Below are 25792 nucleotides of genomic sequence, written 5' to 3'. Positions count from 1 at the left end.
AAAAAAAAAATCTTTTGCAGCACTCAAAAAAGCAAAACCAGTTTAAGAAGCAAAAACATACAAATCTTATTCTCAATGATTCCCAATTGCATCAATAACAAACTTATAGTGCAATTACATGGTTTTATTTTGTATAACACATTAAACAAGCTGATTTTTTTAAAGTAAGGAACAAGTATTTAAAATGGTAACCTGTGTAGTTTCTTTCTGCAGAACAGCAGTCAATTTAAACTTGGTTCTTTTATTTGAATAATCTTTATTTAAAGCAAATGAACTGTGTTGACTTATATTTTTTTCCTGAAAAGAAAACAAATACCTTGAAGTGAACTCTAAATGATACGCAAAAAACATTCGAAATGAATGGTTTAATCATATGCAATGTAAAGTTTAAATTTAAAAAAAAGCAAGAAAAAAGGCAAATGCATACATTTTTCCCCTTTTTACCCCCTCAAAACTCTGGGCACTTTGGAAACATTAAAAAAAACCTTGATTTCAACTTGAATTTTACAGAGGCCCAGCACAGGCTTTGGATGCAGGAACAATCAAATTTTCCTTCTCTGTCAATTGGAGATTTTATCTTCAGTAATTATAATTTAATTCCTCAGATTTTTAAGAATATGTATTATATAAATACCATTACGTTTTAATATATTTAATCATTATTATTCAACTTATTCAAGATGTTTTTCCAATACTGAGAGATTAGCAGGAAATGGTTCACTTATTGGGTTTTGATTAGGGGGAGAAAAGGAGTTTTCCTTCATTAATGTGCTTTATCACTGTCAAAAGTAACCAATATAAAAGAAAAAAAAAAAAAAAGGTAAAAACCAAAGTCTACAAAAGTGACAAATGCAAAAAAATAGATTCTATTTCAAGTATATCTTAGGAATTTTGATGACTTTTGTTACCCTACGTTAAGCAATTAGTTTATTCCTCCACATAATTTTTTAAGTAACTAGGTTATTGTGTGAGAATTAAACCAGAGTTGTAAACATAAACTTTTTCTTTTAACGGGAAGGGAGACAAGGGGTGATTTCTTAAAACATTCAGCATCATGATTACGTGCATCAGAATTTTCTTTTCATTGTTATTTTCCAGCTACTGAATTATCAACAATAATAAGACCTTTCTAAAATGGGTTACATTAAGGTTAATTTCACACTTAGTTTTTTTTTTTAAACTAGTTATAAATCTAAGCATTACAAAACAAGTATATAAATATACTAACACTGGGACCTAGTAATAATTTAGATTCTTGAAGACTTTGCAATTGCTTCGTCAGCTGTTCATCATTTAGTTTTGTACTTTCACTTATTTCTGTATATGCTAGTGAGTCAGCCGTTTCAAATAGTAAAAGCACTGCCATCTGATAAGTGCCCATTGTTACAATATAGGGTTTCTTCAGATAACACAATTTCAGTTCCGCTATTGAATCAAATTAAAACAACACAAAAAGATTAGATGGTATAATGGAGGATAAAAATACATATATCTTCAACAAAACACAACTCTTCACCAATTAAAAACACATAATTTAAGAACAAATATATCATAGTAGTAAGAAATAAAAAAAATCTATTTTTATTCACTGATGGGATGCACTGACTAATAGGCAGTAATCAATTATTGGCCACTTTGCTGATTATCTGTAATCGAACTTTAGCTGATTAATCAGCTGATAGTTATTTTCTATGATAAAATTACTTTTGCTTAGAGCAAGAAATAGTTGAATGAATTTATTACACTTAACCAATAGTTTTGAACTCTAGCTGTTGTGCCTCCATTTGGTTCCAAATTCTTATTTTAGATTTTTTTCCCCCTTTTGCAGACCTAGTAAGATCCCCAAATACAGCATCCAGTCTTTCAAGTGTCACCATCAAGGCTCTTTTCGATGCAAGACTGCACTAGGAATTGTATTTTGCCAAGGACTTCAAAGCCAAATGAACACCCAAGGGATCTTTTTCATGCTGCATAATCATAAAACATGGGTGCCAATGATTTTCTGCATATCGAAAATCCACCGACTTGCCACCTCGGGTCAGAAACCGGGACCATGGCGCAGAAGGTCAATGCCAAACCACCACATTGAGCTGACTTATTTTTTTTTTTTTAAAAAGCTATTTAGAAAATTTCATTTTCTAAATAGCGAAATATGTTAAACTATACTCAAGTTTTTACTTTTTCTTAATATTTTTGATTAAAATTAATTGTTGGGTGTTGCAATAAATTAACAGGCAGATCTAGAATTTATAAAAATTTAAAGAGGTACATGTCACTAGAGCAACAAGAATTATCTTCTGGAGGTTTTTTTTTTTTGATTAAAACAGTGGTTACATGTTTAAAAAAAAATAATGTACTAGGATTGGCCATAATGTGAAAATGAAGATCTCTTGGGGTGTTTTTACCACAAAGCACCTTTTGTGCTCGGCCCAAAAGTAATTGTTTCAGATAAATGATTTTTTCATTGACTGATGGCAGAATTGCCTGAGACAGGCATAGGATTAAAGAAATATATATATATTTTATAATTTAAAACAAGAATAATTATTAATAATGTAGTTTAAAATAGTATTCAGAAAGCAGTGATAAAAACAGACTTTATAGCACATGTATTTTGATTTAATGCATGGCAGTTAATACCACAAAATATATATAAAGACAAGTTTAAGTATTAGTACCATGTGAAAGATGGTGGAGCCAAGTTAGTTTGCGACCACTAAACCTTGTACTGTAAAAAGTTTCAAACTATAAGAAGAAAAATATTTTAGTTAATTTTTTAAATAATATAAATTCTTCAATATTATTTACAAGATGTGAAAAAAAAAAATGCAATTAAGATATTTTAACATCTTACAACTTTTTGATTTTAGTTAACCATTTTTTTTAACTTAAAATATTGCTACACAAACACTTCACTTACATTTCTTAGTTTTAATATGAGTTTATATATATTCTGTTAAACTAACATTGCAAGAAACAGTATTGTAGGAAAACCTCTTGGCTGATAGGTGGACCATTCAGCTTGGTAAATGGTTGAGTGATTGCATCAGAAACAGTTTCAGGTTGTTAGTCTAAAAGTAATCCTTATGTTTAGTCTAGTTTATCTTTGGTCAACAGGAGTGTAAGCATTAAACCTGAACAATGGGACTTTTGTTACTACTGCTTCCAATGTAAATCAGCATAATGATCTAAAATACAGCCATAACTCTAAAATGGAAAAAAGGATTGATTAATATGCTGGTGTTTTTTTTCTCCCTGCTTAAATTTATAAACTTATGAAGTCATTTTTGAGCAATGAGGTCGTTTCTAAAATTTTAAAAGTATTTTTTCTGAAAGAGCATGCTTAAAAACATAGGATCTGACCATTTTTTAAATAATTCGACTAAGTTTAATATTTTTAAAAAATTACTTTAATCAGTGCGCTTTCATTGTTTATGCTTCTGCCGATGACATCATAAATGATGAAATGCCATTCACTGATGCCAAAGCGTAAAGCAATACATTTAATTCGCATCTTTACTGCCATGGATTGGCAACAATATGGTCAGGGGTGATTGTGAGTTCATCAAAAAATACCTGAAAGTTTCAAAGTGAGAACGGGTGGGGGGGGGGGGGGTAATCTTTGGGCCCTATTTCTTAAGTGCACCTTTGCCATAGTATTAAATAGTTCTGAGTCAAAATATTGTGTGTACATTTGATTAAATTTTTAATGGGTTACAAAAAGTTACTTTTGAGCTGGTGTTGTACAAATTATCTTGACATTTGTACATCTTAAGGGATAGGTGTCCATCTTAAGGCTCTTACAGGTATATTTGATGAGTATTATAAAATTAAAAGAAATTGCGGAGGTAGGGAGATAAAAGCACAACAAAAAAACATAATTCCGGTATTTTCGGACATAAAAATACCGGAAATACGTCCGAAAATACCGGAAATTCGGTAAAATACCGAAACACAATCACCCCTGAATATGGTTGATAGCAAGCGTAGAGCGCAATATTTAATAAGTTTCTTGATTATCATAACGTAGAATGGCAGCAGACAGATGCCAAAGATATATAAAAGTATTTTTAACTGAAGGAAACAACCCCATTGTTATTCAGTCTATTAAAATGGAAAACTTCTTCCGTTTAAACTAAAACAGTTGTTTTAAACATGCATTGGAGAAAACTAAACAATCTTTTGTATTTGTTTTCTAAATTCTAAATTTCCTAAGTCACTGGACATCCTCTCCTTCCATTTCAAAGTGAAAAACTTATTGATCTACTAAACAATATCTACTTATATATTTCAGTTCGAATAAATATATGTTGAGATCTCACGACAACTCTTTTTAAGTCCATAGTGTTTACTACAAAACTTAAATACCACAGCTAATATTTGTGTATTTCAAATCAGACAGTCATTATTTATTGGTAAAGAAAAATAATAATAGAAAGCATAATACCTGTCAAAAATTATATTTCAAATGTTAACTGGTTGCAAATTCTACAGTAACAGAAGAAATTTAAAAAAAGAAAAGAAAAAGAAAAAAAAAGAAAAGGAAATTGTTGGGGAGGGGGGGGGGGAGAGAAATATGTTAATATAAGAAATGCATAACAGGAGCCACCAATTCTTAAAAGCATTTTCCTTACACTTTAAATGTTATTTAAGTACTACTTATAATTAGGACTATGGAGTCGAAGGGAAAATGACTAACTCCGACTTCTGGAATTTTAAAGACACTGACTTCTTTAGCCGAAAATCAGTGTAACTCCAACTCAAGAACTCCACCTCCGCAGTCCTACTTATAATATAAGATGCAATAAAAAGCACGTATGTTTATATCACAATAAAATTCACTTTTAATTTCAAATCACAAGTTATTTGTTGTCAAAACTGAAAACTTTTAAAAATACAAAAGCAATAGTACTTACTTTTTGAACACTTTTTTCTAGTTCTTGCGGTATGGCAAATGGTGAGACAGAAGTTTGAGCTAATGGCCAGGCTCCAGCCTTTTAGTAAAAACGAAGATTTAAAATAAAATACGATAAATATTAATGGAATAACTTCTAAGTTAAAATAGGATTATTCATACAATAACTACAACAAAGATTCATACATTTAGTTTAATAATCTGATAAGTAAAAGTTTTATACAAATACAAATACAAAAGTGACGACCAGCAACAGGCTCTGGGCCCAGCTAGACTGGTCCTAGTCAATTTACAATCCCCAGTGAAGATCAATGGCCCTCTTAAAACTATCTACTCCCTTGCTCATTACCACCTCTTCCGGTAAACTGTTCAAAGGTTCCACTACCCTGCTATAATAATAATTTTTCCTAATATCCATGTTAGCCTGAGATTTAAATAGCTTAAAACAATGACCCCTTGTCCTGTTTTCAGTGCTAAATTTCAGCCCCGTAATATCTTTCGTTTTAATAAATTTAAACAGCTGAATCATGTCACCTCGGTCTCTTCTTTGCTCAAGACTGTACATTTTAAGCCTTCTGAGCCTGGAATCATAATCTAAGTGGGAAAGTCCACTTATTAGCCTTGTAGCCCGCCTTTGAACCCTTTCCAATACATTAATGTCTTTCTTAAGATAAGGAGACCAAAACTGAACAGCATACTCCAAATGGGGTCTTACCAAACTTCTATAGATTTGTTTGAAATAGATCTATTGATAAAACCAAGCATCTTATTGGCCTTGTTACTGGCAATGCTGCACTGTTGGCTAAACTTTAAATCCTGACTTATTAAGACCCCCAGATCAGTAACTTTGTCTGCCTGACTAATGACTGAACCTTGCAAATAATAACTTGTATACTTATTTCCATGCCCTAAATGCAGCACTTGACATTTCCCAACAATAACAGCCATACCCCATTTATCAGCCCACTCCGTAATATGATCTAGATCCTCTTGCAGCTGTTTTGCTTGTTCTTCATTATCTACAGTCCCCATAACTTTGACATCATCAGCAAAACAATTCATGTTCCCAGAAATATTTTTGTGAATATCATTCATAAAAATAATGAACAAAACAAGCCCTAACACTGATCTTGAGGAACCCCGCTTAAAACTCCCGCTTAAAACCTCGTTTTAAAAAACATTACTGCTAATGTCATGTTAGACATGCAAAGTATGCAAAATAAATTAAAAACTCCCATGGTAATGAATGGGTGTTTTTTTTATAAAGGGTCATAAAGGGAATCTTTCTTACAAAGGATCAAAATTTTAAAAAGGCTCATGGTTGAATAGTCAAATTTAAAAAAAGTAAATAAGTATTTACTTTGAGTTTATGGAGTATTTCATATTTGATAAAGCTCATGACTAAATTATTGAATATTAGAAAAGAATTAAATTATATTTTTCATTTGCACATCTATTTTAGAAAAGTGAAAGTCAGTAATGAAATTTTCACTTTTAATGGATCAAATCATCATGTTTGAATAAAGTATACATTGCTTCATCTTAGGGGGGGGGGGGACAGCCTTTTCTGTACAGTGTGTGTTGAAATGATAGGTCCACCCTTAAAATCGTAAGTTACGTTGGTAAAAAAGTATTTATTGTGTACAAAGTACTATTCTATAAGCTAAATTGCTTCATTCAATGTAAAATAATACATGAAGAGTATACATATAATAGGAATTATAAGTTAAACAAAATTTATATGAAACGGCTATTCCAAAAAGATAGGTCCATTAAACCAAACATCAAATTAATGCTTAATTAATAAGAAACTTTTGTACCTTTTTTCTGAATAAGCTCATAAATCTTATTCGGCATGGTTTCTACAAGTTTTTGTATACAATTTGTCCTGATTTTCGACCATTTGGAGGGAATAGCCTTTTTCAAGTCTGCAATACTGTTGTACTGCATTTAGCCTGCAAACACCGCTCTTGCAAGTATACCCTGCATGTTTTCTACTGGATTCAGGTCGGGACTGCAAGGTGGTCAATCGATAACATGTGCGCCATTATCCAGAAACCATTCAAAAGTGGACTTTGCAGTGTGCACAGTAGCATTATCTTGTTGGAACATGAAGAATGGGCCCCCCCAATGTACTCTGATTGTGGAAGAAAATATTGTTCAAACAACTGTTGATAGCCTACAGCATTCAAATGACTGTCTATACAAATGCTATATCAGTTTTTCCAGCACCTCCGAATCCGGCCCATACCATAACGGAATCACCACCAGCTTGCCTCTTCGAGAATATCTGTCTATTGTTATGCAGATCGTGCCAGTAATACTGCCAGCTATCTGGATCATCCAGGTTGAATTTCTTTTCATAACTGAATATCACACAATGCCAATCTTGATTCTAGTCCATCACTTCCTTTGCAAAATTCAATCTCCTTTCTTTGGGCTTTTCAGTCAATTTTGGAGCCTCTTTCCTCTTTATGTAAACTAAATTAACAAACTTCTTTACTACTCAATGGACTGTAGATTTTGATATTGGAGGGTTTTGTTGTATGCCTAAAGTGGATAAGCTTATATTTCTTGATTTTTAAGTCCTTTACGATAGTCCTTCTTTGTCAGGGTGTCACTTTTGATGGGTGGCCAGATGCTTTTTTACTACCATAATCATTTCTAAGTGAGTATACACCCTGAATCAGCAGTATTCCGACCCTTCTGCTGTTTTGGAGGGACTTTGTTTGCACGGCTTCATGGACTTGGTATGATGTTTCTGTCTGCCAAGTGGGACAAGCAACAACAACATTTCTAAGTCAAAAAAAAAATTGTTTACAACATTATGCAATCTATTTAAAAGAATACCTATTTCTCTATTCAATTTTCCACACTTTTTAAATGCTTCAATTTTTCCTTGCTCAACCAGCGAAAGACTGCAACAACGACCCATTTTGTTTGCCTTACCACGTGATGTTTAAATCTGTTTAAACATCTTCACAGCAGCCAGCATAATCTCGCAGTAAGACTAAGGAACGAGATTTATGCAAATTTTTTTGGAAATAAACGTGGTTAGAGCAAAATTTCTGAAGGTGAACCTATCTTTTTGAAACGGTCTAAAAATGAAAACTTGCATAAAATAAAAAGGAATAATTTATTTTTACGAAATTTCTTCATAAATAGTTACTGATTAATTATCTGTACCAAAAAAAAAAAAAAAAGATTATTATTCTCAATTAAGAGTCAAAACTTCGAAAAATGTGGGTGGACCTATCATTTCGATATGCACTGTATTTCCTATCCTAGCTTGTCTTCCTTTGCCAATTCAATCCATGTCGACAATATAGGGAAAGGAAAATTTCCAGAGTAAAACGGGCATGCTGGTGGGGGTAACCATCTTCTATTAAACAATGTACCAAAATATATCTGAATATTTTAATTTCTTAAACTTTAAAAAAGGAAAGTGTCGAAAGTCACATTATAGTTAATTTATACACTTGTTTATGCGTTATAGTAAATACTTACAGGACATTAAAAAGAAAAAAAAAAATCAAATGCAAGATCAATAAAGAAAAACACACACACTAACCTGAAGAACTGAAATATTGAAATTTACACCTAGGTCAATTTCGTTTGTCCTTAGATAAGTTGAAAAATTGCTGTTCAAATCAACACTTACACTGACATCAGTAAACATGCGATGTAGTTTGCTAGTGAATTCATAACCACAAGCTTGCTAACAACAAGAAAGAATCATATGTTTTAATGATGTACGTAAAAAGTTCAAGGAAATGTAATGGTGAATTAATACATAAAAACTGACTTTTAGTTTGTTAATCATAGCTTCTTCTGCATCCATTGTCATAGATTGGCCATAAATTAACCTCTTGGCAAGCATCTTGGCATAAAACTAAGAACAAGATATGAAATCAAAACAACAGAACTATATAGTTAAACACATTAATTTAAAAAAATGTTGTAATAAAATGTTGATTTTCCTATTTATATTGCTTAAAAAATCTGCATGGATTAGGTTTTAATATGAGTTACATAAAGTTTTCTGTTTTAATAAAAAAATAACTTTTTTAAAAAAAAAAATTAAATAGTAGTGAACAAAATATACTACTCTACTTTAACACTTATAAAAAAAAAAAAGAGATAGAAATTGCCAAATTTGTAAAAGCTTTATTACATTAAAAGATGAAATGTATGTGAAAAATTCGTCAACTGATTGAAAATATTTCAAAAGTTTCAGTCATAAATGTGAAGATTTTTATGACTAACTATGGAGAAATTAATTTCTCTGTACAAATCATTGATTTTAATGACAAATAGAAACCTTCCATTAAATTGCAGTAAGTAATACAAAAACTAAAGTTTCTTTAAGTACATAAAAAAGTACAGATGAAGCATATCACACCAAATTCAACAATAATAATGCTTAAAAGTTTCAGGATCAAAATACTTACTTTTTGAAAGACATCTTTGTCATCTATGTATTTAAATATTGTTATTGACTGTGATAGTTTATCTTCCACTTCATTTTCTGTACATGTTTTGGCATTTTTTTTCAAAAGAGAATCACAATATTTTGCTAACTAAGGAATAAAAGCAAAGCATTATTAGTTAACTAAACAAATTACATATTTACTACTTGCTAGCACACATGGAAATATTAAATATCCTGCATTCAATACACGAAAATTTGACAACATTTTAAAGGGAAAGCTTTTTTTAGGGAAACAATTTTTTACAATGCATATTACACTAGCTTCTGTTGAATCAATTCACGCAATAAATGTCAATCTTGCTTTTTTTACTGAAACAGTTAAAAACTTTGTAAACTTTAATCAACTATAAGTTTTACTAGTCCCATGAAGTGTATTATGGTCAAATATGTTTTTTACTTATTTATTATTACAGTGGATTCTCTTTATTTTGAACACTCATGAGATCGAACAAAAAGGTTCAGATTATGGTGGTGATCATTATAGAGCGAGACTGGATAATGCATATGTATTCACTGGGACCAGCAAAATGTGTTCAGAATATCACATTAAAGAGTGTTCAGATAGAAAGAGTCCACTGTATCATTAACCAGTAGTAATAACCTCATTGGCAGATGAAAAGAGCATACGGATTTGTGAAATGATCTGCATAATGCCAAAATTTATATAATGCAAAACCTCTAGTCCCAAGGTGCTCATTATAGTCTTCTACTGTATCGATAAAAGACAATTATCTATTATTCTTACTTACTAAATAAGCATGTAGTGGCACATTTCTCATTATTAGTTTAATATTTCAAATAACCCCATGTACTGCTTCAACTGCCATAAGTATGGTACCGGTTGAAACAAAATATTGTCGCAGAGAGTGATTTTGCCAAAAATGATTCAACCATCTTCAGTCTCCCCTAATATGAAGGAAAGCAATATTTCTGAACATGAAATAACAAAGAGATGCATCAATGAAGAAGGGTTCAATGCTAGGAATAAAATTATCTCATTAATTAAAATCACAACCATTACTTACGAAGGCTAAGAGTTACTTACAGGTTGATAATAAGATTTAAATAATTCTATGTGTTTGAACATATTCATAAATACATATGAATCAAATAATGGCGAAGATAACTTACTAATTCCGGTGAGCGACAAGCAAGCTTTGGATTTCCTTTAAAATTAATGACTGCAGCGCATGCCTGAAAATAAAAACAAACTATATGAGGTGCTATGCAAGAACATTATCGAAAAGTCTGGAGCAGACTATATTAGAAGCTACTGTAGATATTTGAAATAGAAATGAATATAGAGGGACATTCCACAAAAATGCCAACCTGTAGGCCAAAATTTCAAACTCAATCAATATTAATGTATTATATATCATTTTAGAGATAACATTCTTAATTTTTGAACCTAGTAAAGCATTTTTCAAGATGGATGCCCTGCATAGAATAATTACTGCTTGAAGATCTTCAACAACACTAGGTAAATTTTATCTAAAAAGCATTCTAGAAACACAACCTGTAATTTTTTAAGCATACATTTTATGTAATTTTTTTTTTCAGTTATTGCTTACATTTTGAGATTTCAGTTTCTTTAATTTCTTTCATTGAATTTTTATTTTTTTTCATTGAGCCTAATTTGAATTCTGTGTTGAATGGCCTGTTACGTTCGTTACGAAACGTTGTATTTTCTCTTTTACACTTTTTATAGGACTATAAAAATAAAAGTTTTGCTTTATCCACTTCCCAAGAGCTACCTAGAATGCATTTAAAATGTTAAATTTTTATTAAATTATTTAAACAATTAGTTATTTGTGAGACCAACCTAACAAATTGATTGTGAATCCATATTGCTTGAAACAAACACTGCATCTTTCAAACGTTTAGATCAATACAAAATAAATCCTTATATATTATTTCTGTAGCCTGTTTTTGGTTTCTACGCCAAATTTCCCTCAATTCTTGATCGATTTCTTTGATTTACGGCTTATTTTATAGCTTATGGTGCTGGCTACTGACGAAAAATAGACCCAAGGTCTGAAAATTGTTTCTTTTAGCCGAAAAACCCGTTTTAAAGAACCAGAATAAGGTTTTCGGTCAAACTTATAACTTTAATTTGCGATATGACCGACAGAGCTGAATAGCTTGATCGGCAGAGCGTTCTCTTCGTAACCAGGAGATTACGTGTTCGGGCCCACGTCCGAACAATCTGCAACAAAACAATTAAAGAAATATCGCGCGTTACATGAACACTGAATTAAATGAATAACAACTATGAGGGAATAGAATAAATGAGAAGGAAATGCTCCTTGCTGATATGAAAACACTCCGTGATTTTGTGCTAAATTACTTCGAAATTGCACGTGTTTTTTTTTTTTTTTTTTTTTGAAGCTTTGGCTCTGGAAAGAAAATTAAAGCATAATGTAAGCGAAAATATAAGTAACAGGTTTAAGATTTCAGGCTACAATAGAATTGTTTTTTGTTCAGAAAAAAAAATAATAAATCGTATATTGAAATATATATTCTTCTAATGAGTTTGTGACTCTTTGTACAAATAAATAAAATACTACCTCAATTTGAAGGGTAAAATATATATTTTTTCTTCTTTTTGCTAAAAAACAAATAGCTTATCATTTTTACTACATTCGAAAGCATAGTTCAATTTATTTTGTATTTTAACCGTGCTGTTAAATGATGAACACGTGCTGCCATCTAAGTTATAACGGTTTAAGCAGCCTGCGATAACAAATTGTAAAAATTTTCAAAAATAAAAACATTTTTCTTCAATATCTGATCTTACATATTAATCCCCTCTCATTTTAAAACTTATTAGGCTGGCCAATGACAAAAAAGAGACTTACGGTCGAAAATTCAAGTTTTCGAAATCGCCTCTTGATGTTTCAAAACCTTGATGCTGCCTGTAGTTCTTGTGCATTTTTTAAAGCATAGTTCTAATGCAGTTTTCCATTTTTTACTTCGCTTTCGGCAAAAAAAAAAAAAAAAAAAAAAAAAAAAAAAATAGCCTGTGTGTGTGTTCATATTTTAATAAAGCTTAACAGCACTGGACTTAGTTGCTCGGTTTAATTGATAAGTTTTTTTCGGTAGAGCGTTCGGGTATAAACTATCTGAACTTCGGGCAAGCTTGGGCTGTCCGACATAATATCAAATTTATATTAGTATTACGCATTACATGTGCTCATAACATACACACCTAATAAAATAAATGCAGTGGGAATGCTACTTGGTGTTTCGACTCCTTTATGCAGGCTACAGTTATCATTCGGATAAGTTGATTGTTAATCGAACTGTGTTCTTTGACTACATCCAGACAACTCAACAAAATGTAAGCATAAAAAAGTATTAGATTTACCTAAAGAAATCCTTTTTGTGCCGAAAAACATTTTTATTGTATGCTAAAATGTAGATGTTTCTAATAGCAGTGTTCGACCTTTTGTACAAATGAAAAAATACTACGCCCGATTAAAACTACGAGTTTCACTCAGTAAACCTTGAATTTTTTATTCGCGCGAATACGATATAAAGCATTAAAAGTATTATCAACTTCATTAGCAAGAAATTATTTTCTACTCCTCTGCTTTCTGCTGAAAAAAAAATACATTTTGTCTACGTTCGAAAAATTACACTTAAGAATGGACTCAGTTCAACTGGTTTTGGTTTTGAATTTTAAGTGTTCGATTAAAAGAGAAACATGTGAGGGCATTTAAGCCGTAACGGTTAAACAACCTTCTATGTGAAATAGTGCAATATTCAAAGATAAAAACACTTATTTTCAATCAAATTTATTACTTCTCTAGAATGTTTGTTTCAATCGCTACGTGAGATCTTCGTCATTCTTTAATCAAATTCCATGCTTTGCGAATAATTTTAAATCGTATCATGCTGGTTAATGACAAAACACAGATGCATGATCTTATTATTATTATTTTTTTTTTTTTTTGGCAAAAAGCTTTTTTTGCTGTTTTTTACTACGCATTCCTTTAATGAATAGCTTTCGAAAAGGAAGGCGCAATTGCGAGGTTTGTTGGGGTGTCGGGCTGTTAGTTAGAATGGCGCCAATTCGAATACGTGCCAATAAATATCTCTTTAATGTTTCTTTTTTTCCCGTCAGATGCTGACATGTGCAGGACTGTATTTGCCACAACCTGTTTTTTCACATGCACAATTATTGCTTTTTCACGAGTCACCACTCAGCCACACTTTTAATGACATTTATGTTTGCATTGAAAATATGTACGATTAAAAGGGGAGCTATGATCAAATTATCACAACGTTGTATTTAACGAGGTTTTGTTACTGATGTCTTAAAATTACATGCCTTCTCTTCTGCGCTCACTTTTTTTTTTTTTTCGGTTCTTCGCCATAATGTTCTTCCTTTGAAATTCTTAAAGAGCGAAATGCCTTATGAAACGATTTGAAGCACAGTGCGGAGTTCCGCACGGGTCGACTAGTAAAATATATATTTTGAAATAATTTAATTTTTTTCATGACAGCGACTCAAACTGGAAAACTACTGTTTTATTTATAAAAATGTGTTTAAAAATGCTCAAAACCTTCTCAATTTTATTTACAAGCACAAATCTTTATTTTCCCCCTCATTGAAATAAAGAAAAATAAATATTTAGGGTCTGAGAATTTTAAATTTTTTGTAAACAGGAATTGTTATTTTTGTTTTCTTCTTAAACTATTACTTTAATGAAATTCAAAAAAAAAAAAAAAAAAAAAAAAAAAAAAAAAAAGAGCTATGTTTTTCACCAATTTACTAAAGCTAAAAATTTACTGAAAATGACCATATTACCAATTGTGACATTCTACTGATCATGACTTTGTTACTGTAGCTGTATATTTTTAATCATTCTTATATTGTTATGTTTTTGAAAAATGTTGTTTCTAAAATGTTAAATAACTTTTGATCATTTTGTTATTAATTCTCCTTATCATTTTTGTTTTCGAAAGTAGCATCATTTTCTCTTTAAAATTGTACGTAAAAAAATCATTTATATGTTTTTCTACAAATTGCAATCAACCTTAATTATGTACACAAAATGTTGATTTTGATGGTGTTATTGTATTTTGTCGAAATTTCAATCAAGTCAGCTGTTGTTCTGGGTTTCTTAGTTAGATGGCGTTGGAAAGTCACTTCACATCTCCCACCAAAATCGAGAAGGTCTTGTTACCATTTAGGGGAGAAGTGGAGGAGTTGTTTTCAGTTGTCACTGCATAATAAAGTAAAATCCCTCCTAACACACACCCCTAAAAGGCGAACACCCCTCTTATGCGGACAATTTTTAACCCCCCTCAAACTGATATATACTGCATGTATTTACATTTGGATGGCAGGAGTTGCTGCTGCTTCTCCAGCAAATTCAGAAGAATAGGAGCATCTTCGTTTTGTTCATTGAGAAAATAAAGAAGAAAATGACCTTTTCTGCGTAATACCATATGTTTTTGTGAACGGTTTCAAGCTTAAAGCAAGGTTTTTTTTAGGTTGTAATATTTTGAGAGACAGAAGAAAGGAGCGATATATCGAGGCACAATATAAGGAGGGGCTACTGTAATAGGGATTACGCTCCTAAACTGGTGACTTGACTTAAATCAAAGAAATCCTCAAAAACCTGCATTATTGGAAATGTTTAAAGTGACCAAAATCCACGAACATGTGCTTACTTAAGCCTTGAAATTAAATTGTTAATTTTATGAACAAAAATAAATTTATAAATACTCTCATTTTTACAAAACAATAAAATATCATTTATTTAATTCATGTTGAGAATTTGTTGAAATAAGTGTTAATTTTAAGACAAAGTATCAGTGCTTACTTATTAATCATTATTTAGTCACGTAACGGTCAAAAAAACTAAACAAGTCTTCACCGTGAGGAACGTAACTTCAGAGTTATGTTCGTCACACGTCATATTTTTGAAGAAATATTCATTTCTACTACATTAAAAGAAAAATGTGTATTATTCTGCATGGAAAATAAAGTTAAGGAATGAAAATAAGGCATTGCAGTTTTTACAGCAATATCTACCTAAACTTTTAATAAATTGAGAGCGTAATTTCATGTTGCAAATTCAAGGTTGCAAAAATGTTACCTCAAACTATAGTAATTTAGTTTTAAAAACCAATTTATGTGATTTATACCCTGTTTTATTGCATGAATATTACGCAGAAGTTATATTCATTCACAAAAATCTGCAAAACCACAAGTTAATGATTATTAGACACTTAAAACTTATGTCACGCAACGAAACAGAGTCTTGTCACTATGGAATGACCCTACATAGAATTTATAACTAAAAAATAAATTTACTTTATCTAATGCTCCTATAAATTGCTGATCTCCATTAAACACATCTTTAATTAGGGTATTGTACTTTCCATGTACAGCAAGGAGTGATTCAACAAAAAGTTGAGGAATCTGAAATCACAAAAAAAAAAAAAAAAAACATACAATCAAAAAATACCGTATATACAATGTACAATAGATGCACTAATTTTAGAAACATTATTAGTATATAGCCAAACAGGGTAGTGGATTCGATGAAAAGTTTATATTTTAGGAAGTTTCTTAACAAAAGCATAAAACAATAAATTTTGTAACTCTTAAGATTCTTTTGGTATCCTCCTTAGGATTAATCCTATTTTAGAAACTACAGAAATTTGCTTAATATTTCTTTACAAGAAGCAGTGTTCACATTTGAGAGAAGGTAAACTGAACTGAGTTTATGTCACTTAAGTACAGCTTCACAAATTGAGCTTAGTAACCCTACCCAAGTGTGTTTCTGTGATTGGAGAACAAACTTTGTCCGAAGTTTTTGGAATAAAACTTCGCACATCGATAGAACACTTAAAAATATTGAACCTGTGTTTTTTTTTAAAAGGCAACAAACACTTGTAACGGGGTGAAATTTACCCCTAAATATTGGATAATTGGATATTAAAGAGTACATTATATTCCTTTATTTAAGATTTTGATAAGAAAAACTCAAATCCTGATTGACAATTTGAAAAAACTTAACAATTTAAAGTCAATGTGTTTCAGGATTTTTCTGAAAATACTGTTTACAGCTATAAAAAATCCCTCCCAATCTTACCCCCTCGAGCGGCTAGCCCATGAACAATTCCATGTCAGAAAAATCACCTTTTTAATCTCACCAATTACAATTTCAATAAAATTTGGCATGAAGGATACATGTGACAAAATAAGTAATTGGTCCTGTTTTTAGATTTCTATTTTAAAAATTGTTCAAAGTATAAAATAGTAAAAAAACTCAAAATGTGCGAAGAAAATGAAAAGTGTTCCCCTACAAATGACTGTAACTTATCTCATAATTAAAGTAGAATGAAAATTCAAAAAACTAATGTGCTAAAAAATAGAGCTTTCTAACAATCCCAATCAGGACCAGCAGCCCAGCAGCAGTTTGCTTAAATACCGGAGCCACCGGAGTCAGGAATCAGTCTCACCAAACTCAAACCACTGATGATGGCTGCAGCAAAGCAAGCCAAAACGTCTGGAATTTCCACTCCAATTAGACCACGGCCAATAAGCCCGGAAATGTTATCTTCCCATATTGACGCCGGCCGTGAAAGCCTTAAACAGTATTTAACCAAAATACACATTTAATAAAAACAAATTGTTTCCTAATGCCATTAATATTGAAATAAAGCAACATCAATTGCATGAACGGAAATCATTGATTTTTTCTTCAGCTGAAAATTTAACAAACTTTAAAGAATAAATGAGATTCAAAAATACATAAATTAATGTGAAAAGACATATTTACATTATCGCCTCTTAAATTGTTTACAACATCCAGACCAATCTTAGTAATGTGCTTTTGAACTTCTAAAATTAATGCTTCAGCACCACTCGGGATGGACTTGAGTAAGAGATACATATGATGAAGATCTGTAAAAAAACTAAATGTATGAGAGAACTTAAAAAAAATATGACTCAAATGTACAATTAAAATTTTATACTTTTATTTATTCTTTTAAAACAAGCCTATTTTTGGAGGAAAAAAATCAAATACTCTTAAAATATTTAACAAAAAATAAAGAAATAAATAAAAGAGAGAAGAAAAAAGAAAGAGAAAAGCAAACAATAAAATTTAAAAAAAAAAAACTTTCATTTCACTGTTTTTTAAATACAGTCTTTTTACTCAATATTTCAGCAATTCAGGTGACTTGCAAAAAAAAAAAAAAAAAAAATGAAACTGCTATCTGCTGTTAGCAAGTGACGAGCATTAACTGCAAATTCTTCAATTTTCTCTCTTTTTTTTCTTGCATTTTTGTTGTCCGTTGTACGTTGGCTTTATAGCACAAGCTTGTCTATTTTGGTTTTCGCTGAAAAAAAGGTTGAAAAAATGTCTAATTCCAACATTTTCCTGTTAGTATTGAATCCAAAATGAGTTTCTTGAAATATCTCAAAAACTATTTTTGCAGATACTGCTGTTTACATGCCCACGGCAGTATTGTATTAACTCATTAAATAGTTAGTAATCCAGCCATATTATATGTTTTTTTCCCCTCAAAGCTTAAATCTTCGTACTTAAAATTTTTACACATACAGGGTGTGGCAGCTATTTGACGCCACACATTATAGGAGCCAAATTTTTCTGTGTTTTAGAGAACCACAGATTTTTTTTTGTAGGAGATAGACGTTGCAGACTCTGTTCTTACTCATGAAATGAAGAGGCATGCCTTTTCTGTCTCCTTCGCTGTAGGGTAGACTGATGCAGAAATTGCTGCATTTTTGAAGTTAGCTTGATCATTTATTTACGAAGCGCGTAGGTAATTAGGAGCTGCAAAGGGGAATGTGAGAGCAATTTCGCAAAGAAAATGACATAGTCGAAGTTTTGACAGTGTCTGCACATTAGAATTCGTTAGCCGGTCCAAGCCGAGGTCGATGAGAACCTTGGGAAATTGATGAGGGCACTCCTGAATGAGTAGGAGGTTGATGAGGCTACTATCCGGCATGTGGTTCATGAGGACTTTCATTACAAATAATACGTGATGCGGAGAAGACAATTTATGTCTGACAGGACCAAGGTTAACTGTTGACTAGGGCCAAGAGCCTTCTGAACAAACTTAAACATGACGAGGAGCCAGGATGGCTCTGTTTTTTTTTCAGATGAGAGGAGCTTTGTTCAGAGCAAAATGTAAACCGCAAAAATGATCATTGACTGTGCAAGAGCCCTGATGAGATACCAACGGTTATGCATACCAAATTTTCAGCACCAGTGAGTTTTTGGTGTTGTTGGTAGTGAAGGAGAGGTGATGTTTCCACATTTTTTTGTCAAGGTGATAGAGTTAATGCCGTTGCTTATACCAAGGTATTAGACAGAGTTGTCAATCTCTGGATCACTACTGTAGCATGTGGGAAGCCGTGTATTTCCCAACAAGACTCAGAACCATCCCATACAATCAGAACAACCCAAGATAGGATATGCAAAAAACTTCGCGATTTTGTTACGCCTAACTTTTGATCCCCCAGCTCCCAAGATCTCATTCGAATTGACTGCTATGTGTGAGGCTTAGTTCAGACGAACTTCAAACTTCAATAGTCTCTCCAACAACACTGTTGCAGCTTCCAGAGCTATTATTGAGGAAACAATGACCAAAATTCTGAGGACTCATCTCATTATTGCCTGCAGTCGGTTTCAACAACGTACACTGATGAGCCAAAACATTATGACCACCCAGTCAATAACCCGTTGTGCCAACTTTGGCCTGCAAAACAGCTGCGACTCGCCTTGGCATGGATACCACAAGCTCTTGGTCGACGTCTGGAGATAGATTGTACCCAAAGTTAATGCAGCGGTCACGCAAAGTTGAGATTTCTAGGCATGGAGATGGTTCAGCTCTGAGCTGCCTTTCCGTGAAATCCCGAATGTACTCGATAGAATTTGAATCCGGTGAATTTTGTGGCCAGGGCATTAATTGGAATACTTCATCATGCTGGTTCCACTCCAACCCAATTATAGCCCTGTGACATATGGCATTGTCCTGCTGGAAGATGCCATTTCCAGTAGTGAAGACCGACGCCATGTACGGGAGCATCTGATCTGCCACGATGTTCAGACAGCCTTCATGGTATGTTATACCATAACTAAGGGTCCCAGAGCCTGCCAGGAAAAGTCCCCCAGACCATAAAAATGCCACCATTAGCCTGTTTAGGACCAACGGTACAAGACGGGAGTAACTGTTCGCCTGTAAGACGGCGAACCCTGAGACAACCATCCATGTGATGAACGAGAAATCATGATTCGTCGGACCAGACAACTCTATTCCAGTCATCCAAGGACCAGTCTCGGTGTTCTTGGTCCCACTGTAGGCGTAGTTGGCGATGACGATTGGTCTATAGAGGCACACAAGTAGGACGTCTGCCGCGCGGTCCCATATCCAACAGTGTCCGCTGAACTGTGTGTTTGGAAACACTTTCACTCGCAACTGCATTGCATTGAGCTGTCAGTTGATCAACTGTCTGCCTTCTATTTTGCTTTACCAATTGGCCTAGTTTCTGACGTCCCTTATCTTTGAGGATGCATGGCTGTCCAACACCTGTACGCCTACTGTTGGTTTCACCGTCCTTTTTCCACTTCGCATAAGTACTAACAACGACAGATCATGAACAACCTACCAGTCTTTCAGTTTCTGAGATACTCGTTTGGAGTCTTCAGGCCATCACAATCTGCCCTCTATCAAATTCGCTGAGATCGTTAACCTTTCCCATAATTCGCAAAAGAAAGTGCTCGAATGAAGCCTGGCCTTCTCCAGCCTTAGTTATATACCAACCCCACTTCATCATGTAGTCTCCACGTCAACCAGACAAATTCTTTGAAAAACTTAGGGGTGGTCATAATGTTTTGGCTCTTAAGTGTATAAAAGCAGTTATTGCTACTGTTGATGGGTTTATTGAATGATCACATCCTTTATGTATCTGACCACTTGTACGAAAACTTTAATATGTAATAAATGATCTTTCCAATCAATTTGATCCCTTTTTTCTACGGACAAAGTTCTAGACTTTCTTCTCAAATACCTACTGCACCCTGTATTTGCGGATTTGCAAACAACAGATTTTAAATTTGAAATGCTTCTGAACAATTGATATGCAAACTTGGCACTTTCTTAGTCCCCATTATCTTGAGTAAATATAGCATAACTATATATTTTTAAAAACCAAACCATATATTTTTAGAAACCACGCCATCTTTTAAAAAAACACTCAGCCCAGTCAGCAATACATGTTTTCATGTTTTTTGATAGAAGAGATGATTTTCATTTCATGAACTTTTTTTCTTTTCATGTGTCCATTTATCTTACAGTTCAGACAGTTGTTTCTGCTAAAAGGCCATGCAAATATGCATAATTTGATCATTTACAAAAATTGTCATCAGCTCCTGAAGTTTTAAGGCCAATTAGTACCAAAACAAGGATGCGAAGTGGTTCTGTAACACATCAAGAAAGCCTTATAAAGTTGCTTAATAGGAGTTTTCCTGGTTTTCTCCCACAAAATATGCAATTGCGCACCCTTCAAAACTTGGAAGTTCTAAGAAAAGCCGCTATTTCTTCAGGTGCCCTCGGATGAATTGTTTTACAAAATGAACTATGTTTAGCTCAGTAGAGAATTGAGCTTCTTGCAGCATTAAATCCAATGAACTAAAATATAAGCAAATGAAAAATTATCATATAAGCTTTGTGCTACAATATGATTAAAGTGAAAAACCAACATAAATTAAGTACAATTTTTTCTTCAAAATTTGTGCTTTATTTACGTTGGTTTTTCACTTTAATCATAAAATATAAGCAACATAAAAAAGCAGCAACTCATCATATAAAGTCCTTTGCTACAACTAACATATATTTAAAGATACAGGTGCACAACAAGGGGGTTTGGTATTTTTAAGCCCCCAATGTTAGTATGATAATATTTATGTAAAGAGTTTTGATCCCCCCCCCCCTCCTTTACACCAGGAGAAATTCCTAGTTGTATCACTGAGTTAGTGTATGACCCAAAAGACACAACGTAACTCATGAAATTTGAAACTAATATATAGTTAAATAACTTAAATTTTGTGAGTGCTGTTAAGACTTCCAAGAAACGGTGGCAGATTTGTTGGTTAGAGGACCAGATGCAGTGCAGTTTTGCAAGCCCCTTAGAGATGAGCAGAACTACAAAAAATATTTCACATGCCTTTTTGGCTCCACTTCGATAACCCCTTGCAATTGCAACATTAGCAATATGGCAAATTTGTCACTGTCAAGAAATATGCTTAAAATATCAAGACCAGCGCAAATATATATACAATCCTATAATCATCCCTTCAGTATGGGAGTGTTAACATTTAAAAAACAAAATGAGACAGCATAATTCTATTTGCTTTTGGTAGAATATTGAAAAAGCAATGCTTTATACCAGTGCAAGCTTCTTGTTGAACCATTCTTTTGCATTCTCCATGAAGGAACTGTAGATGATCTGCTACCATTCTTTGTTGGCATTCCTGTGTTACTCTAGGATAAGAGCTTGGATGAAGATATTTTCGACTACGAAGATTTTCATCATCTAGTTTTTGTAACACCTGAAACAGATATATGTTTTTCAATAACATATTGAAACATATGGAACACAATACATATGGAAAAAGAGTGTCACAATACGAAATTTCTTATTTTCTTTTTTTTCCGTTTAAAGGTCTTCAAAAGGACGTTATCTTCTTTGGAAAATAATGACAAATTTTTTGTTTGAATATTAACCACTGGAGAGCACAGCAAACTTACTTTTCTTAATGCAAATTGCCTGAAGAGTTCAACTTCAAACACTTCTCCTGTAAAATTTCATTTCTCCCTATTGTGGCACTCTTCTTCCAAATGAGTGATATATGAACAAGAAATTCCTCCAGAACAAAAAAAGTCTACTAGTCTATATATTAACACACATTCTATGACACCTTCAGCATTACTTATAAAAGATTTTTTCCAATCTGCTTTGAATGGTTTTTACAAAATAAATAATTAGGCCATTTGAAAATGACATAAAATATAAAATGTTACCCTATTAAGTATTAAAAAAAACATATTGTTTTCTGATATTGGCTTTGAAAATAATTACATGGCTTGTATGATAAGTTTGCATCTAAAATAGGTTTGTTGAGAGTATTTTTGGATAGTAAATTTTTATCTACTGTTTGGAATCATGGGCTGGCAGAATTTATTTAATGTTATTCCAGTTATATCTTTACTTGTTGTTATTTTTTTTAAAAACTGTGTTTGCTTTGCGAGGTACGATAACATGAATAATTTCATTGCACATATACATCATATTTTAAGAGTTGAGCACTTAAAAAATCAAATTTGATTCTTTAAAAACTGAGCATATCTTTGTAAATCTTTAGCTCACACTATATTATTATACAATTCATCAGAATATAGTTTAAGTAAATCTTATAGTAATGAGATGAACACCACCTTCAGTAGAGAGTAAATCAAGCTAAAAAAATAACTATCGACAATTTTAATGCACTTATCTTACTATAGTAAAAGTCGAATGATGGTAGCAGCCAATGAAATTGTTGAAATGTCATGACCTATAGTTGGGGCAAACCTAACCCGGCAGCGTCGTAATGCTGTGATTAGGATGCGTGCAGCAATGCTCTCATGTTAGGTTCGCCTCAGAAAAGTTGAGTTGAATTTCATAATTCATGCTAAAAATTTCATAATGGATGTAAAATTTTCAATTCAAGAAAAGACTGAACAAGATTAAGTGCTATAGTTTTCAACAGATTAAAGTTTTGGAGTTGGACAGCCGTACAAATATGCTGCATGATATTTATGCATTTTTTCAACAAAATCATTTAAAGTTAAAGTAGGAGCTGCACAAAGCTGAATTTGATCCTTGACATCTTGACACAATCGCAAAATTTTAAGCAGTTATCGTTTAAAGCTGCCCGGTCAGCTAGATCCTACAATGTATTGTTATTATGATCATACTATCAAGTCCACACCTGTTATTCTAAAACAATGCCAGGGTGGGATGTGGTGAGAGTGGCGAGTTAGGATTGTGAAGAGATCCTAATGGAACTGATTGCAGTTCCCAGGATTGATGAGTGATAGTGAGCAGGGGCATGAAGAGAAATTTTAGGGCCTGTCACAAATGACTTCTACGAGCCCCCTTCATATTGTTTACTCTTACCTCTATAATTATATTTTACGCCTCATTTTCAAAATCTCGGTTTCCCTTCTGGATCGGGCCCAGGCCAATAGGTGTCCCTTCTCCCCCCTGTGCATGCTCCTAGCAGGGAGCAACATTCTCCTAGTATTTTAAAATAAATAAAATGTATACTTACTCTTTCAATATACTGAGAGCAATCATTTTCTTGTAACAAGCGATTTGCTTCTAGAGTATAATATTCACCTGTATCTTTCAAAAAAGGCATTTCAAAAATAGTTTGATAAAGCTGAAAGAAAGAAAAATAAGCTCAGAAAAGTAATTTAATTTTTAACTCAGTTTAAACTCTCATAATAACGTAAAACATTTTTTTCATGGACAGATTAAAATATCTGTAACAATACACAATACAGAAATTTAAGTATTAGTTATAACAAGTATATGATAGAAAGATGCTAGTATTGATGGCGTGAATTGAAGATGGTGTCAAAAAGCAGGATTATTTTCAAAAGTTTGTTATGTTTCAAAAGTATGTTATTGTGTGTTCACAACCAAATGGCATTTCGTTACACCTTCTCGACTACAGAGTTTAGTTAAGAGCAGGCCTAATTGGGAAACACATTCCTAGCTTGTAGATGAGACAGCTTTAACTTTAATGTGCTATTAAATGTGGAAAGTCTAAATGTTATCCACGTCACTTGCTTTGCTTTACTGCTGCAACTTATGTTATTCTTAAATTTTAAAAACTGCTGCTTTTACAACAAAGTGCTAAGCCAGCAATGCTGTGCTTTAATGATGCTATGTCTCATGCTTTCTTTTGAACAAAAATTTACAAGTTGTGAATCATTCTTTTTTCCCGAATTTGTAATTGCTTAGCAACAGTACTCAGCCCACAATACATAAAAGTGTGTACAATGTCAAATGCTGTAACTGCATAAGGCTGTGTGCCAGTGTAGGCACTCGTGAAATTACAGGTGCATTTTGCACAGTTGCAGATTATCTTGGAAGAATGTAGTGTAGGAATGAGGCCTGGCCAAAGTGGATGCAGTCCTCTTTCCTTTAGTACAATACCCAATTCTACAAATAACAGCACCTGAGCTGCTTGATCCGCACTTAGTAATTCAAACCTAAATATGTGCTAAACTTTCCCTTTCAAAACTAAAATTTGTCCGTTCCCATTATAGCTCAGATATCCAAGTCTATTCCCCTTTGAGTACTTGAGCACAAATTCCCTAATTCTACTGAACTGGCCCACAGATAAGGAGAGATTGTACTGCATGTGCACTAGCCTCTTTTCTTTTTTTCAATATGTTTTGTCATGGACAGGGATTAAGATGACAACATTCAAGACAATAAGATATTGATAATAATATAAAATAGAAACTTACACTTAAAGGTAAGTTTTTCTTGTATTCTTCTACTTGAACAAAGGACTGAATTACACCATGAAAAACTGGTTGATTAGGAGTATCTCCAAGGCGATCACTAAAAAATGATAAATATAATTCGGAACACTGAACAAAAGAGAAAGTATTTTATAATAATAAAGCAATGAAACAAAGAATGAGAAACAATTTTTAACAGGGTTGGCCGGATTGGACCCAATTGGGTCGGACCCAATGGGTTTTTTTGAAAAAACCCATTTAAAAAAACCCATTATTTAGCCCACTTTTGGGTTTTTTTAATTTTTTGGGAAGTTTTTAAAAAAATTAATTTAAATACTTTCACAATTTAAACTTCTTTTTCATTTCTTCTTCACCACAGACATTGGACATAAAAAATGAATTTTTTGAAATAGTATTTCTCAACTCTTAACAGCATTAAAAAAATGTTTCAAAGATTTTAAATAAATATATTTAACTTTTTTCTTTAACTGATAAATAAATGGACTCAAATTATTTTGACTAAGTCCTGTCACGTCTGATTTTCCCAATATTTGCAGATTGTACAGAGGATACTACTCTAGCTAAAAGGCTTTCATGTGAATTATTTCCTGCAAACAAACACTTCGCAAATCTCGAATAAACACAAGGTATATTTTTTAGAAATTAACAGGTTTTTCAAACGGTCGGGCAGAAAACAGAACAGGATGTACAGTATTTTCATTATCTTACGAAAAAGTTTAATATTTCTTAGTTTGTACTCATAAATAGAAAAACTGGCAACATAAAATTGAAAGAAATATCTTGATTAGCTG

General features: G+C 32.6%; 1 protein-coding gene across 1 annotated transcript in view; it reads right to left on the bottom strand.

Moving 5' to 3' along the window:
- Positions 1-25792, bottom strand: part of LOC129219640 (cullin-2-like) — a 56621-nt gene that overhangs the window by 5737 nt on the left and 25092 nt on the right. The window contains exons 7-19 of the mRNA XM_054853907.1: positions 24984-25080; positions 23774-23884; positions 21847-22009; positions 17210-17334; positions 15736-15843; positions 10539-10601; positions 9367-9495; positions 8721-8807; positions 8487-8633; positions 4917-4994; positions 2679-2745; positions 1229-1425; positions 193-297 (exon numbers count right to left, since the gene is read on the bottom strand). Of these exons, the coding sequence (XP_054709882.1) occupies positions 193-297; positions 1229-1425; positions 2679-2745; positions 4917-4994; positions 8487-8633; positions 8721-8807; positions 9367-9495; positions 10539-10601; positions 15736-15843; positions 17210-17334; positions 21847-22009; positions 23774-23884; positions 24984-25080 (1477 nt within the window). The remainder of the gene's footprint in view (positions 1-192; positions 298-1228; positions 1426-2678; positions 2746-4916; positions 4995-8486; positions 8634-8720; positions 8808-9366; positions 9496-10538; positions 10602-15735; positions 15844-17209; positions 17335-21846; positions 22010-23773; positions 23885-24983; positions 25081-25792) is intronic.

This window comes from Uloborus diversus, chromosome 4, assembly GCF_026930045.1.
Source record: "Uloborus diversus isolate 005 chromosome 4, Udiv.v.3.1, whole genome shotgun sequence".
Lineage (NCBI taxonomy): Eukaryota > Metazoa > Arthropoda > Arachnida > Araneae > Uloboridae > Uloborus > Uloborus diversus.
Note: the sequence above shows the minus strand (reverse complement) of the source record. Positions and strands in the feature narration are given on the sequence as shown.